Below are 18,986 nucleotides of genomic sequence, written 5' to 3'. Positions count from 1 at the left end.
TGGAAGTTAGGGCACAGTGGCATGTGCGTCAGGTGATTGAGAGTAATTACCAAAGTGCATACAGCCTACGTTTTAGAATTCTTGAAACATAGATTTTATGCATATATACTGCTCAAACCAAGCTTCGCGACAAAAATATGAGCTAACGCCGAAACAAGCACAGAAAAGCCCACCATACAATGCAATAGATGGGTGCATTTCAAGGATACCATGGAACTTCCACCAACATTGTCCGAATACTTAACCTCGGAAGGACAAACCGCTTCAGCCGAGTTGGTGGGCATCGGAATTTCATGGAGGTAGCCGACGGGACACGATCGAACAATGCACCCTTTCCAGATATATTCCAAGTGGCATCGATTTCTGGTGAACGAGGCCATCTACATTTGAAAGTTCCAGTGTTCCATAAATCCTTATAGCATCTCATACTAGTAGCTTATAGTTATAAGTTGCTGGGTGGAACGGGTGGCAGTACGACAGTTCTTTCCAAAATCAAGTGCTGTGACAGTGAAAGATAACTCAACTGGTAACTCGAAGAAGGCATTGACCAGTCCTCACTAGCTTGAGCTCGAACGTGGTAAAGCGTTTATATTATGGAGAACCCTCGTAAATATTGCTTTGGTTCTCTGCAGAGTCCAAGAACTTGGCGCTGAATACCTGAACGGCCCAAGGGAATTGTTAGTACTAGGAGAGTCACCGATTGACATCGAGTTAGAATGAATGAATGAAATTTCTATCTGGCTCACATAAGCCTTAGGTATATCACGTGCTGAAAATAGTAGTTATAGCCCTAATGCCGCCGCATCTGAGCTCATCAATATTTGCAACCGTGACACGCTGACCGCTCTCCTTCACTCGTCCAGCATGTCCATACCTCAGTGTCATTAATTGTATATTTTACCAATCGCAGATACCCTGGATATGAAGCAAGAAAAGCGCGGACAAGAGCCACCATCGCCCATATACGAGTCTCTACCTCCGCCCTGGCTACCCAAGTCTCACAGGACTGCTGATGTCGGTAAGCACCTTCAACTGCCTAAGGAATCCTACGAATCACTCTTACGCATGTCTAGGGTACCCTGGTTTTCATCCGCCCCGCCCAGGACAGGATGAGGATGTGTTGTCTGACAAACATATAAAGGACGGTTTCTTGTTGCCGCTTCCCGTGCCTGTAAGCTTGAGATTGATCGATATTGTTTAATGGCTGATAATGATCAGGATGAGCACCAAAGCGCTGCAGCCACATTTCTACAGCAGGATGCAAAGGGTGGCCGCATGTTCGATCAGAACATGCTTGCAGACCTCGAGCACCTCATGAATGATATCTTTACTCGAAAGGCAGACAGTGCTTTTACTATACAGTGAGCTGGTTGTCTTGATGTCGAACTTGTTCCAACGGTTTTTTAGGTCATCAGCATTCAAGATTCCTTCACGAGTGACCATGAGCGATACCAAGCGACAGACCTGGTTCGCCGAACTCGCAGACCCCAATGTGCCCTTAAGTAAACTTGGTAAAAGTGTGCCGCATGGTGCCAAAGGACACGATCTACTCGACCTTCTTCATACCAACAACGTTGCCATACCTCGTGCAGTCTGGTTTCTTCGAGTGTTCGGCGCCAACGAGACTGTGAGTGATGATGTAGTATTTTTTAACTGCGTGATTTATATGATAAAAGGCTGGTCTGAGAAACAAACCGTCTTATAATCCCACCCAGTACAGCGTAGATTGGGCGATAGTGGTGACGAGTTATATCAAGAAACAGCTTGCTGACATTGCTCTACCGAGCGCTCCTAGACCTGGAATGAATATCAAACAGACATTTAAGGGCGTTCTTTCTGATGCAGAAAGCCGGGACCGATGGGTCTCCCGTTTCACGTACTGGTACAGTGTTTAATTCGACTATCCAAATATTCGCTAACAAAGTCAGCCTGAAACTATTGCGACCATTCTATGATGAAGGTCTCGTGGACCATCGCACTTTCCTTACATGGATTGTCCTTCAGATGGCAGCCTGCAACCTTGCTCAAGCAGGATTTGTAGCACATTTGGCTGATGAGTATCTCGATGGAGTTCTTGAAAAACGCCCACTCGCGAAACCCCTTTTAGACGCATGCATCGCGAAATTGAATGAAGTACGTTTTATGACCACATACATTCATTTATGACTAACCATTACAGGTCAGGACAACTTCTGCTCAGGGTCACCTGAACAAACTTGAAGAAATTCTGAAGTCTCTGATTCAGGTATGCATCAACCTCCGCATTACTATCACACACTTAAAGATTCAACATCAGCGCATTTGTGTAGCCCTTCCGGACACATTTGTTTCTCCCAGAACATGGCTAGCGCACTCATTGCTTTTGTGTTCTGCACTTGCGGGCCCTGCTGATAGTGGCCCTGGTGACTGTCGACGACGTGATTTTCAACAGTTGATTTCAGACAATCTTAGAGATATTCAGCGTCGCAATGACGCCATGCTATTTCGCAATCTCCCACCGCGAAAACTCGAGCGTCTTGGGTCCCTGGTTGTTGATATTCAAATTCTAAATTCAATCTGCAGTAGCACGGACATGTCCACTATATCGTTTTTCTCTTCTCAAATTCCTGATTCAAGCTCAAGCTTTGTCGACAAACTCGACACTTTGTTAACGTGGGCTGTGACGTCACTGCAGTATGGCTCTCATCGTCCATATGCCGCTGTGACCCTTCTCCGAGCATATCATGAACGCAACGCACGCCGCGAACTATCTTCAGCCACCCTTCACGATTATCTCTTCGATTGGCTCGACTCCAAACCTGTTGTCCGGGAGGCTGGCAATCTTAGGGCAGTAGCGGGTCTGTTCGGCAAATTAATGAAAAGCGGGCTCTTTGACTACGCAGCTTATGTGCAGAGACTCGTTGCGAGAGGCGAAGAGGGGCTCTCTTTGAGCGAGGTATATTGTATGTCATATGGACATTGTTCTCTGACTCAAAATGTCCTACAGCCTGACGAAACAGCCTCCTTTCATCGTAATCTCCTTCGCTGGATACCGTTACATAACACGACATCATCTCTTTCAAACCAGCGCAAAGTTATGGTCTATGGAGCGCGTGCACGACAAACCCCTGAAGATGTTTGTGAACGTGAAATGCGAAGGGAAATCCGCGCAATCTTGCCACTTGTGTTTGGTGGTATGTAGAACCAACATTTTCATTTGGTTTCTATTGCTAATGGATAATAGGGGACACCCGTCCGCCTTCAGTTTCTATGACATCTCTCCAAACCAGCTGTCCTACTGTACTCGGTGCACCATGTTTTGAGCAAGTGCGAACGATCAAACAGTGGTTACTTCCGAATCTACACAAATTTACTTCGAGGTGCGCAAGATTAAATCCTTCTTTTGCTGTGTTGATGGAGCGCGCAGATCGCAATCATTAGATGAGATCAGTACCCTCAAGACATACAGTACAGCGGTTGAACTCTTAAGTTACACTCATAGCTATGGCTCCTTACTGGAGGTGTGTTCTACTCCTTTCAAATTTTGAAGTATTGACGGCTCTTACGCAGCTGAGTCTCTCGGTCTTGTCCCAGACAACCCACGCAGAATTATTGATCGCCGTCGGGGAAGTTTTCCACCGTTTCGCAACTATATGGACGGCAATGAACGTCACTGGCACGATTACTTCCACACTCTATTCTACTTATTTGCTCTGGCGAACGCAAGGGGGGAAAACCAGATCCCTCCTGACCTTGATTATTGAGATGGACAATGGACGACAGCTAGATGCGACGGCCAAAACTCAGGTGGACAATGACATCGCGGCGTTTACACACGCGCTGGCTCCTAAGACAGAACATCCAGAAGCCGTTCCGTCAGTCATGCCTGAAATCTTACTTCTAGCTGAAGATTCCAAGCCGGACGCTCCATCGATTCTCGCAAACAGCCTCTGGTACAGATATCGTACGTCCGGAGACTGGGCATGGAAAGTCTGGGACAATACTGTTGCTTCGTTACGCCAAGTTCCCATCATGAGCGAAGATCACGAGCTTCGTCATACATACGCACTTCGCTATGGTCAGTTTCTACTTAATGTCGACCACCACCTTCCTGGCGGTATCGATAATGACGTACTCCAATGGTTTCTCGGTACTGGAAAAAGTGAAGTGCTAGGATTGACGCTTGAAACGTGGGATGTACTTAGAGTCGTCCTTCTCTTCCTATGCGTCCACGGAGCGCTATCGACAACCACGCTGCTTCAAGGACTAGTTTACCCTGCCTGGCAACTGGGAGCCGATGCATGCCCTCTCTATCAGCCACAGAACATGGAGACGTTTATACAGGCAGCCAGTGAGCTTTTTGACGCCCTCGTGCTCCAGGAGGAGTGTTTAATCAGTCCTATCGTCCCGCGAGAACTCCTTGATGCGCAACGGATTCGCACTTGGCGACAGGATGCCTTTCGGGAACCTCATTTCACCCTTCTCGCCAGTAATATACCGAATCTAGTGCTCCTGGAACATAACGATGTCGTTTCAGATGGACTTCGGGGAACTGCGCGAGACCTTCGCTTGCGGACGTGCGAGAGTCGCGACATCAGACAATCATGCTATCGCAATCTTGATGCTGTCCGCAAGGGCTTCGAGCACCCGATCCAGTCGGGAATGGTTGCAGAAACACTTTACGAACCGCTTGTCAACGCACTGAAAATGATTTTGAGTGAATCAAACGAAGGTATGTAGAAGACACGGTATAGAATGACTCAGAGGTTCACGTTCAACCGTAGATACAGATGTCAACTCGTTTTTAAGCACTGGGATATCATCCGTTCTGAGCCCATGCACACTGGCGGCGACTGCAGTTCAGCTGCAGTTTGGGCTGAGGCAACTCGGAAGGGCGCTTGCTTGTGAGTCGACGAAACAGGGTGCAAGTGCATCGCTCGACAAAATGACATCCTTGATCTTTCACCATTCGATGGCCTCGGAAGAAGCGTACTTCATCGCGGAGATGGCCAGGGGTGTCGACGGACCAGTGGCGATTAAAGTAAATAGTTTTATACTCGTATTTGACGTGCACTGAAAGCGACAAGTAGTTCATAAATAACGGCTTCAAGAGTATCGTTGATATTCTTAACCGAGCCCCTACTCCTTCGACTCCCGAATCATTGTTGGCGCGGGTTGGCCGTGCAGGCGAGGTGCTTCGCGTACTATCACATGTCTCAGAGCCACTGCGAGAGGAAGGAACTGGACTAGATCTTGATGTCTCAACACAAGAGCGACTTGCAAAAATCATTCTGGAGTCGTTTCAATTCGCAAATGTGATGTTTTCCAAAACGAGTGATAGCTCGCTGCGTGTTATCACTGAAGCTGTCATATTCTTGGCTCGGCTCCTTCAGTTTGACCTTGGTTTCCCCGGGATACGGACGACACACTTTCGGGACACGTGTGAGAAGATGACGCCAGTTCTCTTTGACCTTGTCGTGGTATGTACATGACGGATTATGTATGCGAGCTCTGAGATAACATACTTATTGCAGATTCATGCATGCGGCCCTGCACAAGACGTCGTTGCGTTCGCGCTTCTTCTTGATACCTTGTACTTTCTCATAGACGGTATGCTGATCTCCAATCGCTGTGTTCCACCTCGTTTAAACGCAAACATCATAGATCTTTTCTTACACTCCAAAACTTCATCGCCAGACCCGTTCAAGTATTACCCCACGAAACTTCAGTCAGCTCATCTACATTCCCTCCCTAGTTCACATCGTATACGACTTCTGACACTCTTTCCACATCTCCGGCCGAATGCCGTTGTCCAAGATCTCACCCACGCTCATCGAGACAGCACAGGCCTCCTCGTTTATGGCGCACCTGTTCAGAACCGCCCATGGGAATGGATTGAGAACCTCGACAAAGACGATGGCGTGATCCGAAACAATGCCTCTCTATCGCTCGAACTGTTCGGGGCGAAGGCCACGGGCGATCATTTGATCGGATATGTGCAGGATGAAGAGCGCCGCGTGCCAACGAGACTAGAAGGTGTCTTCGAGGATACTCTAACGGCCGAGAGCGTGTTCCATCGAGACTGGCGCGAAACACGACTTCCAGCGCACTCCGACGTTCGTGCTGGGGAACGCGGGATAGGAGAGGGGGAAGACGAGCTGGGGACTTTGCCTATTTTTGGATTGCAGAAGCCTGGGTCGAGAAGGGTGTCGCCTGCTTCGTCAGTGCGTTCTCGAGGATCGGTCAGTTCGGTACGTCGTAGTCCAGGATCGCTCTCGGGCAATCGGTCTGCCGTTTCTACGAGGGAAGGTACCGGGGAGAGTAGTATTGGTTCTGGTCCAGCGGCAGGGCGCAAACGAAAAGCTTCGGCTTCTGTGGATGATGATGACGAGGTGGAAATAATTGAGGGGCCTACATCAGCAAACCTGAAGAAGGCCAAAATGAAGCCAAAACCAAAGACAAAGTAATTATATATACCTTCTTGGCCCGTCTTGATCATGTGAATCAGCATGTTGTCTTGTTTACATTGTGTCTGGTATAATGATGCATACAGTGCGGGTGTTGTACCATAGTGTAGTTTATGGTATACATACGTATGATAGAATATGCGAATAACGTAGAAGAATGAAGAATTTCTGTACAGTACACTCAAAATACACTAGAGCTAATCATCGAGGGAAAAAGCCATCAAATGGACCTGCCTGCTGTCCATGACCAATAGTAGAAGACTCCCGGCGAGTGTCAGGTTGCCGAAGAACGCTCCCGACGATCGAAACCATATCTTTGACTGCAAAGTTTACAACTGGTTTTCCTGTGATCTCCGTCCGACATCCTGGACAGGTATACTCCGGCTGCTGTTGTCGGGAAACATTATACATCGCCTGCAGCGACATCTGAATCGGATATGAGATGTATGGACTAATGGCGTTAAGAACTTGAGGAAGATTCCGAGGCACAAATCGGCGGTTCACGTTGTATCCGGGTTGTGCGCGTGTATGTTTAGTGAGTGTTTCGTCGAGCCAGCCTTTGAGGCATCCTTCGCAGTAAGAGTGTCCGCAATCAAGGAGACTAGGGGAAACAGGTCAGTGCACAGAAAGCAAGTGAAAAAGAGAACGTACAGGTAAGGAGAGTACATCAAATGCGCGCATATGTCGCAAGATAGCATGTCGCCCAACTTGGTAGCATCCTAAATATATGTTAGAAGAGCATGAGAAAAGATAGAAAAGAGCACGTACTATGGTCGATTCCGATGTGTCTCTTGCTTGCAAGGCAGAAAGTTTCTCCTGCTGTGAGTGGATCTCCTGATGACTGGCATCAATTTCCTGAGATTGTGCAACAAGTTCTTGATTTTGCTCCTCGAGACGCATCTTCAAATTGTCGAGTTGTATGCGCTGGTCAGCGACCTGCCGCTCTAAGTTTTCGTTCATCTAATGGCCTATCAGTACGGAATTGAAATTCAGATCATCCAAGACGTACCTGCTTGATTTTTGAATTCTCCCGCTGCCAAGATGAGGTATCATTTCCCAGCGCCTTTGGAAGCATTGGTCCTTCATCCGAGGACGACGATATCTCCAGAACTTCGCGCGTCGGATAGGGCTTCTTGTAAGACTTCCTTTTGGATCTTGATGATGAACCAATTTTGCTGGGCCGGGCATTCTCATTATCCGAAGACAAAACGATGACTTCATGTTCAGGAATAGTAGCCGAGTTTGATTTTGGTTTTGACCGGCCGTTTCGTGTAGGCGATTCGTTTGGAAGAAAGCGCTGTTGGCTAGCTGAGCGAGTTGGAGGCATGGCGGCAAGTTGGAGTTGGAAAGAAATGTAGGAGGTGTTGCGAATTAAGGAGAACCGACTTGTGCCTTATATATATTAAAGCACCGCGTGACCAGTTGTGGATTGTGGACTGTGGCCAGATGTGAACCTGTAACGCTCGTCAAAAAGTCATCATCTGATCATTGATGATGACAACCAATTTTAACACCCATCACTCTCTTTAGATACTCATTTACCTTCGTTCCTTCGTATTCCATAGTATTCTTACCCTACAGTATATAAACCGACGTATATCTACTGGTAGGGTAGTTGATCTTTCACCCCCCCCGAATATAACTTTAGTTCGGACAGTTATCTCGTTCGAGCCTCTAAGTTTATTCAACACTATCGACTCTACCGTGTGAACGTTCTACGAACGCCACATATTTTTAACTGCCTTTAAATCTAAAAACCTATTCCCCCACTATAGTCGTCGTCTAGGAGGCTTGATCACCCTCCAAAACCTCGACTCTTGTTAAACAAAAGCTACCCCTTCCGTACGATACCATTCAAACGAAAAAGAATCAATGCCTACCAGTGCACTGGAAAATGCATCTACTCGCTCCTCGACCAGGTCTAGGAGCTTGAGCAATGACACCCGCCCTCTCGGACGCAAGTCTGAGAGCGCAAGGTCTCGGGATAAAAAGTCTGTCCCTGGAGACGAAAGGACTGCCAGCCTTGCGGCCGAGCTAGTGATGGACAGGTCCGGTTCGGTCCAGTTCTCAGGCAAATTCTGAGAACCACGAACCTGACCATAGGTTCGGTTCTCCCAGTGAGCAGAACCAAGGACTGGACCATCGGTTCGGTCCAATAATGGTCTGGTTCTGGTTCAGCAAGGGTTTGAACCGAGAACCGAACCATCCAAAATAATAAAAATTTCATCAAGAAAAATCATATAAACGAAACATGCCTGACAACAGAAGTACTAATACTAAATGCTACTAGACCAGTTCACCATCCTCGTCATCTGTGTTGTCATGGAGTGCAGCAATCAACGAATCCAGATGTTGCTCGGCATCACTAGCGGCAGAGATGTGGCCATTGCGGTATGCACTCTTCAACAGTTGCAAGTTCTCGAATACATCCTTGTTGAGACGGTTCCGTCGTTTGGTTCCTGTTAGTCCACCGCTTGAAAAGGCACGCTCCGATGCTGTGCTACTACCCTGGATGGCTAAATAATCTCGGGCCATGCGTGAAAGTGTCGGATATTGTGACTGATGGTGCTGTATGAAGTTGATGTAAATGAACTTGCAATGATGAGAAAAAAAGACTTACACCCCACCAACCCACAACATCCTCTGTCTGCTCGAGAGGACTCCGGAGGTATGCAGTAAGTTCAGCACGAGGCCTAAGCTGGGTGCGATCAGATGCTTGACGTGCTTGTACAGCAGCAAGGACCCAGGAACGGCCATATTGGGCTTGCCCAGGTGGTGCTTGTTCGATGTTTGCATCCACAGGAGCTGAGACGGGGGCAATAGTATAGTACTCGTCAAACTATCGAAACATATCAGCAAATATTGGCTTCAATGGTCAACAAATATTAAACATACCACTTGTTCGAGATCTTTGAGACCGATTTTGAAGGATTCCGTATCCCACTGATGCTCGGAATAGGCAACCTTGACATTAGGATCGAGTGCTAGACAAATAAAGTATGCGTTAGTAGCTTTTGTTTTGTCATACCACTTTGCAACATTGTTCAATCCCTTGAGAATAGTGTCGCGGACTTGTGAGAATCGAGGAAGGGCTGCCATATTTTCCCAGGACTTCTGCAAAAACTCGAGGACTGGAATTGTCCGCCAGACGGAAGGATCGGACGAACTGGAAAACGTTTGCGTGGCGCTCGCTGGTTCCTGTGCAAATATTAGTAATAAGTACAGCTGGTAGAACTAGATACACATACCTGAAGAACTTCGTGCACCAATTTCAATTTCTCCCAGTCCTTTTTGTCAAGACGAAAGTCCGCATAACATTTGCCTTTGAGGCCAGGGACTTCCTCGCTGTCATCCGCGAGCTCGACAAAAAGATTGACACCCTATAAAGAACAATGAGCTCATGGACGTGCAACATATGAGAGACGTACCTTTTGAAGTAACAACATGCGGGTGATAAAACTGTGCATGGACGCCCACCGAGTCCGTATCCATTGTGTAAGCTCCAGAACAGGGACATCTGCTTGTTTACATGACTGTGCAAAGAATGCGCGGGCCTGAGGTGATGCACGGATCTATAATCAATAGTTAGTAGAATATAAAAGTTGTCAGACGGAAGTCAACGAACCTGTTTCACAAGCGCAAGAGCCTTACCAATCGAGTCACCGACTCCGAATTCGTCATCCTCGTCATCATCCTCTTCACATTCATCCGCTCCCTCATAATCAATCCCATCCAAACTGATATCTAAAGCATCGAAATCGATATCCGAGCGTTTAACTGCCGCCTTGATTTTCTTTAGAAGTTTGCGGCTGGATGTTGGTGAGACGGCCATGAGAAAATGTCCAGCAGCAAGGTTGATAGTGTGTTCCATGCATCTGGTATTGAGTGAGTGATGAATGCACCAAATGACGAGGCAAAATCATACCTGATGTGACCTTCTACTGGATCCCACCTCTGCACATCAGACTCGGACTTCTTGTTGGTGTTGATAGTGTCGGCGAACACCATGAGACATGTGTCATTACTGGCAGCGTTATCACACGAGAACCAACCAACCTTTTTGCGAAGACCATAGCGGTCAACAGTTCGTGTGAGCAAGTTGGCCATATTGGCTCCTGAATGCCGTCCTTCCATTGGAGCAAAGGCAAGTTGTTCAGTTTGGAGTTTCCAGGCGTTAGGACGTTCAGGTGGTGCATGTATATAATGGCCAGTTACCGAAAGAAAAGGGTCACCAGGATCCGAAGTCCAAGCATCAAAGGTGAACGAGACTTTGCCAGGTATATCCTGCACCACAGCATCAGTACGAGTCAGGGCTCATGAAATAATACAAGTACATACCTTGAGAATTTCCTTGACGCGCACTTCAGTAGCTTTGGCTTTCTTGATGATTTCCTTGCGAAGGGCCTTTCGGTGCGGAATATCCTTGTCAGACAAGGTTGGTCGGACATATGTCAGCAAGCGCCGAAATGGTCCCTTGTCCACCAGTTGGAATGCCTGTATGATTTGGTTAGTCGTGTGTTGTTATTTGAATATGAACAATTGAATTACCTTGTCTTCACATACAACTAGCTTGACAATGTAGTCGAGAAGACCGCTGGTAGTGAAAACGGGTGCCCGAGGCTGATGAACTACAATGCCATCAAGACTTCCTTGACTGAATTACACAATGAGTATGTAGTAAGTAGATTACAGAGGAAACTTACCTTTGGAGAGTCCCATCAGACTTTGGACATGCTCGCGCATGCATAGGGATTTGCAGATTCTTGCAGCGTGCTTGATAAACAGCAAAGTGGTCGGGATGCCTACAACACTGCTCCGTCAGCAATAGTACTTAGTCAGCAAAGATATGGCACTCGCCTAGCGATATGGGTACGAAGTGTTGACATACCTCCTTTGAAGAAGCAATGGTGAGCTGGGACACCGTTCTTTCTACAGAACCAAGTCAGTTAAGTAAAGGTAATATTGGTATGATTACTAAAACTCACTCGCAGATGGTACAAACATGTCCAGGCTCGGACACATCATCCTTTTTGACAAAGATGGTGCGGACGTCTGCAGTACGTTCGCTTTTGAGACGAGTCCTGCCTGCCTCACGGTCCGCATCCCCCATAGCTTTAGTTTGCACATATGAAGCCTCTGCACCGTCGTCTGTGCACTCTGCGTCATCTTCGCCGTCCGGATTGCCTGCATCGTCACTAGAAGCACTGGAAGCTGGAATTACCTTGCGTGCAACTCGCCGACTGGTCCCTGGACCACTGTCCACAGCCTTTCGCTTGCTCCGGGCTGAACTTGACGAGGCAACATTGTCAGGGTCGACAATTTTCGTCGAAGGTCTTGGTGCTCGAGCGCTACGTCGAGCACCAGTAAAGAAATGGTGCACTGGGGCAGTAGATTGTTCGGTGGTGGGACCAGGGGCAGGTAGAGGGCACTCGTCATCTGGGTCGTTGTGCCACACGATTTCGGAAGCATCTTTGAGATTGCCATCAGCGCCAACAGCACACTGGTCAGTCATGATTGTGGGCGGGAAACAACTCACCATAGAACTCATGCGCTGCAGCTTTAAGCCGGCGCCATGATTATTGATTGAAAAAATGTCAGTTTGTTTGATAAATTACCTTGAACTCATTGATTGAGGATCTGAAGTGTCGTCGTCAAGGCATCGGAGTCGCAGATGAGTCCATGATATCAACAATCTGTCAAAGTAAGTGCGGATCACTTGATCTATTCTTACTAATTCAAAGACTTACTACTAACGGTTCGAACAGGTTCAAACCGGTTCTGAACCGGTTCTGTAAGTCTGCATCATCCTCGAACCGAGGACTGGACCAATGGTCCGGTTCTACCTGTTGCCCGAACCTTGAACTGGACGCTGGTCAGGTTCGAAAAGGTTCAGGTTCGAACCGTGGTTCAGAACCGGACCTGGCCACCACTAGGCCGAGCCTCCTTCTAAGTCCAGTATCCAAAACTCGGACAGGGTGAACCTAGGGTTCACCCAAGCGATAAGTGCTGTGAGCAGCCCCGCACCTAGCAGAGCTCCATAGCCCAGCGATGATGAAGCCACGTCGACGTCCACAGCCCCCAGTGACGTTGGGACCGTCATTTTAAATAATGACCGACCTGTTGTAGACAACCCCCGCGAGACAGAATGTACCCTAGATCGCCCCGATAGAAAAGGTGTACCTCGCCTGAAAGAAGTATTTTACTGGTCAGATTCCTATGATGATGATGATTTGGGGGAAGTACCTGAGTTCCCCACGAGAAACCCGATCTCAAGCCCCAATGAAAGCGTTGGGACGCATAAGAGTCCACAGCCTATTAAAAATGAAATAAGTGAGATGCCGGAGAAGCAAATCCCCACCTCAAAGCATCAATTCAAAAGTCACCTTAACGACTGGTCTGACTTTGACGAAGAAATGGCTGAGTTCATTCGCCCCAGCCCAAACGGCTCTGATGAGTCGCTACGCAAACTGTGGGACGACGAGAATCGAGGAGGCTCCATCAGAGTCCAAAATATCGCCTTGCGTCGCTTCAGGAAATTCGCAAGGGAAGAATTTACCGAAAAATGTGACCAAGTCGACAGTCTACAAGAGCGGGTCCAGGAATTAGAAAAGTTAGTCATCGAAGCACAAGCTAGAGAGAAAATGGCACAGACCCTGGTTAAGAATACGCTCCAACCAATCCAAACCGACTCACCCGAGACATCGGATCCTCATGATGCCCCAGCAATTGTATCCGTCCCCGCTAGACAAACTGAAGTAAGCGAGCAACCCAAGCCAAAAGAAGGCGAAGACGATGACCCACAGGATAAAACAAAGCCCCAAGGAGATGGGCAAGATACAAGTAACACGAGATACTGGAGGGCGTCATCTCTGTTACCAACGCAGAGTTCTGTCAAATGCGCTATTGCTGGAAGTAACCCCAGTGATCCAAGCTCGTCTGAGTCCTCATCCGAGACCGACGACGAGAGCGAGATGTCCTCTACCGAGTCCTCTGATGAGGAACCTCAGTCAAAGTCTAAACCCAAAAGAACGACGAGTGCTACTCGGGTTAGCTCAAAGAAGAAGAAATCGAGGACGCTACTCATCTCGAAACATGTCAGTGACACCGAAAGCGAACAATCTGAGGATACTAACACTAAACTCCTCGATATGGAGCCCGAATCGGACCACAGCAGTGATTCGTCCGGAACGAAGAGGGCCAAGCGAGTGGCTCGACGCAAGCACCGAGCCAAACTTAACCTATTGAAGTATCAGCAAGGGTTTTTAAAACATGAACCCCCATTTACTTACAATGGTGAACCAAACGCGCCCACGTTCAAGAAGTGGGTACGCGAGGTACGAGGATGGCGTGACAGAGCCAAGCTCTCAACCAAACAGTCCCTGAATATGATTGGAAAATACCTTGGAGGGAATGCATATAGATTCTATGAGCGTGATGTACTTGACCTTAAGAAAAGGTACTCACTAACCGAATTCTTCGAACACTTGTTCGATTACGTGTTCCCAACGGACTTCCGCATGATCCAACGTCAGAAGTTTCTGGATTGTCGACAGGACAGTAGACAGTCTGTTCGAGACTACATCTGTCGACTCCGAGAACTTGCTGATACCACTGGGGACGTTGGAGAGCGCGAGTTAGTCAGGCAATTCTGGATGAACTGCAAACCATTCATCAAAGCGTCCCTGGTAGACAAAGGGTACGACCCAAATACCGTGAGCATGGACACCATTGAAAGGAAGGCACTACGCATCGAACGAGCCTTCCTCGAAAATGTTCGAGACCCGAACATACTCATAGCCCTGAATCCCACTCTCGCTGCTGGAATAGCAGACCAAGTCCCTCGGCATAATCACCGCGAGAGGCGTAACGATAGAGGAGACAGACGGCATCGTACCCAAGCGCTTACTGCGAACACCGTCAACCACCTGGGCTCGAATGGAAACAGGTCCCGCGACCACAAACCAAGCAAACGCACCGGGAGTAGACCAATGACACGGAACAGCCGGATTCCCGGTAACCACACTCCCAGGAACTCAGATGCCATACGTAAACTAAGAGAATTGAATCAGTGTTTCGAATGTGAGCAAGTCGGTCACCTTGCCAAGGATTGTCCCAAATGCTGCAGACTCCCTCCCTACCAACAACCGAAGACTACGACTCTACGCTCGAATGCCGTGGGTGTAACGAGCGCTGACATCAGGTCCGCTGCCCTAGCAGAAGGAACTGCACAAGGTCTCTACGGATTTGCGGTCGACATCTGTGACGACCTTAGTCATCTCGAGGAACTGGAGCACGCGAAGCACTTAATCGTAACTCACTGAGCACTGGCTAAGCTCCGACGTGCAGTCCCTCTCCTCTCGGATGAATTGGTCAATCCTCACTATGACCCCTTTAAACGCGACCGCTTTAGCCTAACAAATTGGGGAGACAAAGAAACGTACCTCCTCAGCGATAAGCACAATCACGACGAGTACATTATCTACTATTCTCAGCTAATAGACCCCTCCTTTGATATAGTAGGATGGCTCACCGTGTTGAAACTCTTCAACCAAGAGAACCTCGTAAGATCCAGAGCGCCCAGCAAATTTCCCACGTCGCACAATGCCCATACCAAATCCGAAGACGAGACCTCAGGTCCCGATGAATCTGACGACTCATCATGGGTGACGTCAGAGTGGGGAAGCAGCGACTTCGAAGAAGGTGATGAAGGTAACTCGGATGATGACATGCCAGGCCTAGAAAGCTGTGAGTCCAGCGAAGACGAAGAAATGGAAGAGACGGGTGAGTTGTTCTGCGGAATGTCTTCCCGTTCGAAAGTGGACTTACCCAAGCTTCGATCCCTGCAACGACAGGCTGCCAGACCAAAGTCTACCACGCGCATACTGCCTAAATCAATCGTTGTAGTTATCCTGTTGAATGATAAGCCATGTCGAGCTCTACTGGACTCTGGGTCACTCACTGATTTCGTCTCGAGCACGATAGTAGACCAGCTTAAACTGCCGTACGAGTTGTTAGACAAGCCAATACCATTGCAATTGGCAGTGTCCGGATCACGAAGTACGGTCAAAGCCACTACACGCGCTGAGCTTACGTACCAAGATATAAAGTGCCTGCGTACCTTCGACATCGCAAATCTTGAATCCTATGACGTGATTCTAGGGATGCCTTTCCTCTTCCAGCATCAGGTCCTGTTGGGGTTTAACCCACCTGAAATAAAAATACGAAGCCTCGAACCTTTACCTGTGCGCGGGTCCCAAACGCAAGTCTTAGAACTGCGCGAATCCAGCATCCGGAATGATGACATCGAAAAATACTCTGCCAAACTTCGTCAGTACGCTGTAGACATATGTAAAGAAGCCGTTGACACACCATTGCCACCTCTCCAAGCCATAAATCACGTTATTCCCCTCATAGACGATAACTATACCTACTCGTGGTGTCAATCGAAATGCCCGGAAGCCCTGCGATCGCTATGGCGTTCCAAGCGAGACGATTACATTAGATCCGGACGCTGGGAGTTCTTTAGTGGTACCAACGCAGTGCCAATGATTATGATGAGGAAGGCGACTAAGGATGGCGAACTGCGATTACGCACCGTACTCGATACCAGGCAGAGGAACAAGAACACACGCAAACTTGCATCTCCTCTCCCAGACATTGAGACCATCCTGCGCAACGTCTCGTCTCACCCGTTCCGCTCACTACTCGATGGGAAAGACGCTTACGAGCAGATCCGAATAGTACCTGAAGATGTGCCGAAGTCCCTCTTCGCTACGCCCGATGGCACTATGATAAGCCACATCATGCAAATAGGCGACTGTAATGCAGGAGCAACGTACCAGTCCCTAATGAATCATATCTTTGGCCCATTCATAGGCGTCTTCATGGATGTCTACCTTGATGACATCGTCGTGTACTTGGACACTGCTGATGATCACGTACGACACGTGCAGACCGTAATCGATACGCTGCGTGATAACCATTTTTATCTGAGTGAACATAAGCTACAATTTTTTAAAACCGAACTCACCATACTTGGGCACGTCATTGACGACCAAGGTATACGCCTGGACCCACATAAGGTTGACAAAATCATGAACTGGAAGACACCTACCTCGAAGGAACTGCTGATGCAGTTCATCGGTTCAGTTGGGTACTTGGCCGCCGGCTGTGAGGGAATAAGAGTGCACATGCAGCATCTCTCAAAGATCGCTGCACAAACCACCCGCTGGGACTGGAACCCCACCGATCAGCGGGCATTTGACCTGGTGAGAGCGTGCGTCAATACTCACAGGGATACGAGACGAAAAGCACTTGACTTACCGAAAGCTATCAACGGCTCCTCCCCAGTCAATCTCGTGACTGACGCGTCTTTCACTGGAGCCAGTGGGGTACTTTCACAGGGTGACCCGGTCCAGCAAGCTGATGTGGTTGCATTCTGGTCCGGCAAGTTTAACTCCGCGCAGCAAAACTACCCGGTACACGAACAGGAGCTATTAGCCATCGTAGAGTCCTTGAAACGCTTTCGGCACTTACTGATTGGTGTTCGGTTCCGTGTTTTCACGGACCATAAGGGCCTAGAGTGGATCACCACCCAGAACAAGTTATCGCCTAGACAAGCCCGGTGGTTAGAAGCATTGAGCGAGTTCGACTTCCAAATAAAGTACTTACCTGGAGCAGATAACACCCTCGCGGATGCGCTGTCACGCATGTACAGTAATGAGCCTAAAGGTACGGTGAGGGCTCAGAGTGAGTTTGTCAGCGTAGAAGAGGAAGACGCACCCAGAACACTTCTCCTCAACTTTGTTACCGCCCCGGTGTACACTGGCACCCCCCTCTTTCTGGGTGCGACCGAGAACAGACGCTCCATGCGCCTAGCGGAGAAGCTCGTCGGTCAGGGAAAAGGCATCCCTCAGCAGGTCCTGACAACCTCACCAGGTAGTGGCGTCCCTCAACATGCCTCAGCCAGTCCAGACAACGGCGAGTCCCAGCAGGTCCTGACAAATTCGTTTGTCATTTCGAAGCTACCGAATGACCGAGGCTTCAGTAAGAGTGAGCATAACGAAGGACCACTCACCAAGAGCGACATGAGATCGCTTAAACCGGCGGACGACGGGAGGTCGCTCAGACCGAGTGTCAACACGGACGCCAACCGTTCAGGCCAACTACAGGCTGGTGACTCGGTAGACCGGGATATCAGCGGTAGGGGAATGACACTGCAAGTTGGAAAGGAGTCAGCCTCTGAACGTACACCAAAGGACTCACCTGCCACCAAAATCAAGAGAGTGATACTGAAGATGGGTAGTACCCCTTCAGCATCACTAGAGGGCGGAATGGTGACCAGTGCGAGAACAAACAGCGCTGGAAGAAAGCCAACAAACATGAGCCCACAAACTGACGTAAGCAATGAAGTCACCCGGTCTAGACACTCAGGACATAGACAAGCCCAGCCAGATGACATAAGCAAAGACGTCACTGGAGCCCAGAACTCAAATGACGCAGGATCCGGCTTAGCTGATGTCAGCAGGACAAACAAGGACCTACAACCAAATCCTGATGCTCCCACTCCCGCATTTGAAGATGCAAATACCACTCTCCCCCCTCATCTAACCGAAGTGATAGCACTGGGCGACCCAACAGCAGACATCCATGGACAAATCGCTAATAAATACGACATGGACTTATTCTTTGCCAAGATTCTCGAAAGCCCGGCCGCCTTCAAGAATTTTGAAGTAAACAACGGGCGAATATACCTAAGAAGTAAGGGAAAACGGATCCTTTGCATCCCTGATATTAAGATTGGACCACGGCGAGTACGAGAAATCATCATTTCTCATGCTCACTCAATATTAGCGCATCTCGGCCCATCAAAGACTCTTCTCTACCTGCGCGAGAACGTTTGGTGGAAAGGCATAGCCGCTGATGTACAAGCCTTCTGTGAATCTTGCCCAACGTGCCAAGTCTCAAAGCCGTCTAACCACCAACCCTATGGACTACTGGAAACATTAGAAGTCCCAACACGCCCATGGGAAACGATCGGTATAGACTTCGTTGGCCCCCTGCCTGAGTCCAAAACACTACTCGGTGTGTTTGATATGATCTTGGTCGCCATTGACCATCTCACCTCAATGGTCCACTTAGCCGCCACTAAACAAACATATAGAGCTAAGGACGTCGCCGAGGTCATGTTTAACCTAGTATACAAGCACCATGGTATGCCCACCAATATAGTTAGTGACCGCGACACACTATTCACCAGTACCTTCTGGCAACGTTTCCACCAGCTCACCGGTGTTGAACTTAAAATGTCGACTTCGTTTCACCCCCAGACCGACGGAGCAACTGAACGTGCCAATAGGACTATCATGCAAATGTTACGCCAAATGGTATCACCAAACCAACGGGATTGGGCACTGAAGCTGCCTGCTATCGAATTCGCGATAAACTCCGCATGCTCCGAGACCACTAAGTATCCACCGTTTGTACTTAATTATGGCAGACTGCCACCTCCACTCATTTGGAACACGAACTCTGAGTTCC

General features: G+C 48.5%; 2 protein-coding genes across 2 annotated transcripts; one reads left to right on the top strand and one right to left on the bottom strand.

The window, feature by feature from the left end:
- Positions 1–921: 921 nt before the first annotated feature.
- Positions 922–6,446, top strand: HD556DRAFT_1231180 (uncharacterized protein; the record flags this gene model as incomplete). Its single annotated transcript, XM_041297411.1, has 16 exons — positions 922–1,018; positions 1,074–1,171; positions 1,219–1,361; positions 1,408–1,627; positions 1,677–1,882; positions 1,929–2,133; positions 2,180–2,245; positions 2,297–2,935; positions 2,987–3,173; positions 3,224–3,359; positions 3,407–3,500; positions 3,550–4,696; positions 4,770–5,020; positions 5,070–5,459; positions 5,514–5,589; positions 5,644–6,446. The coding sequence occupies 16 exons, from the start codon at positions 922–924 to the stop codon at positions 6,444–6,446; spliced, it is 4,758 nt and encodes a 1,585-aa protein (XP_041164067.1).
- On the bottom strand, positions 6,191–7,891 carry HD556DRAFT_70841 (uncharacterized protein). Its single transcript, XM_041311368.1, has 4 exons — positions 7,456–7,891; positions 7,215–7,406; positions 7,098–7,165; positions 6,191–7,047 (listed from the first exon to the last, which is right to left on the bottom strand). The coding sequence occupies exons 1-4, from the start codon at positions 7,771–7,773 to the stop codon at positions 6,648–6,650; spliced, it is 978 nt and encodes a 325-aa protein (XP_041164066.1). The 5' UTR covers positions 7,774–7,891; the 3' UTR covers positions 6,191–6,647.
- Positions 7,892–18,986: the final 11,095 nt, after the last annotated feature.

The sequence above is a fragment of the Suillus plorans genome, assembly GCF_016647745.1.
Source record: "Suillus plorans strain S12 chromosome Unknown HD556scaffold_10, whole genome shotgun sequence".
Lineage (NCBI taxonomy): Eukaryota > Fungi > Basidiomycota > Agaricomycetes > Boletales > Suillaceae > Suillus > Suillus plorans.
This window is presented reverse-complemented; position numbering and strand designations above follow the sequence as displayed.

What these genes read in the sequence shown, in the direction of transcription:
- HD556DRAFT_70841 (XM_041311368.1), bottom strand. Translation starts at nt 7,773, where the DNA reads ATGCCTCCAACTCGCTCAGCTAGCCAACAGCGCTTTCTTCCAAACGAA. An exon ending in AGAATTCAAAAATCAAGCAG is followed by an intron (nt 7,407 to 7,455) that starts GTACGTCTTGGA and finishes ATAGGCCATTAG; the next exon opens with ATGAACGAAAACTTAGAGCG. An exon ending in ACACATCGGAATCGACCATA is followed by an intron (nt 7,166 to 7,214) that starts GTACGTGCTCTT and finishes ACATATATTTAG; the next exon opens with GATGCTACCAAGTTGGGCGA.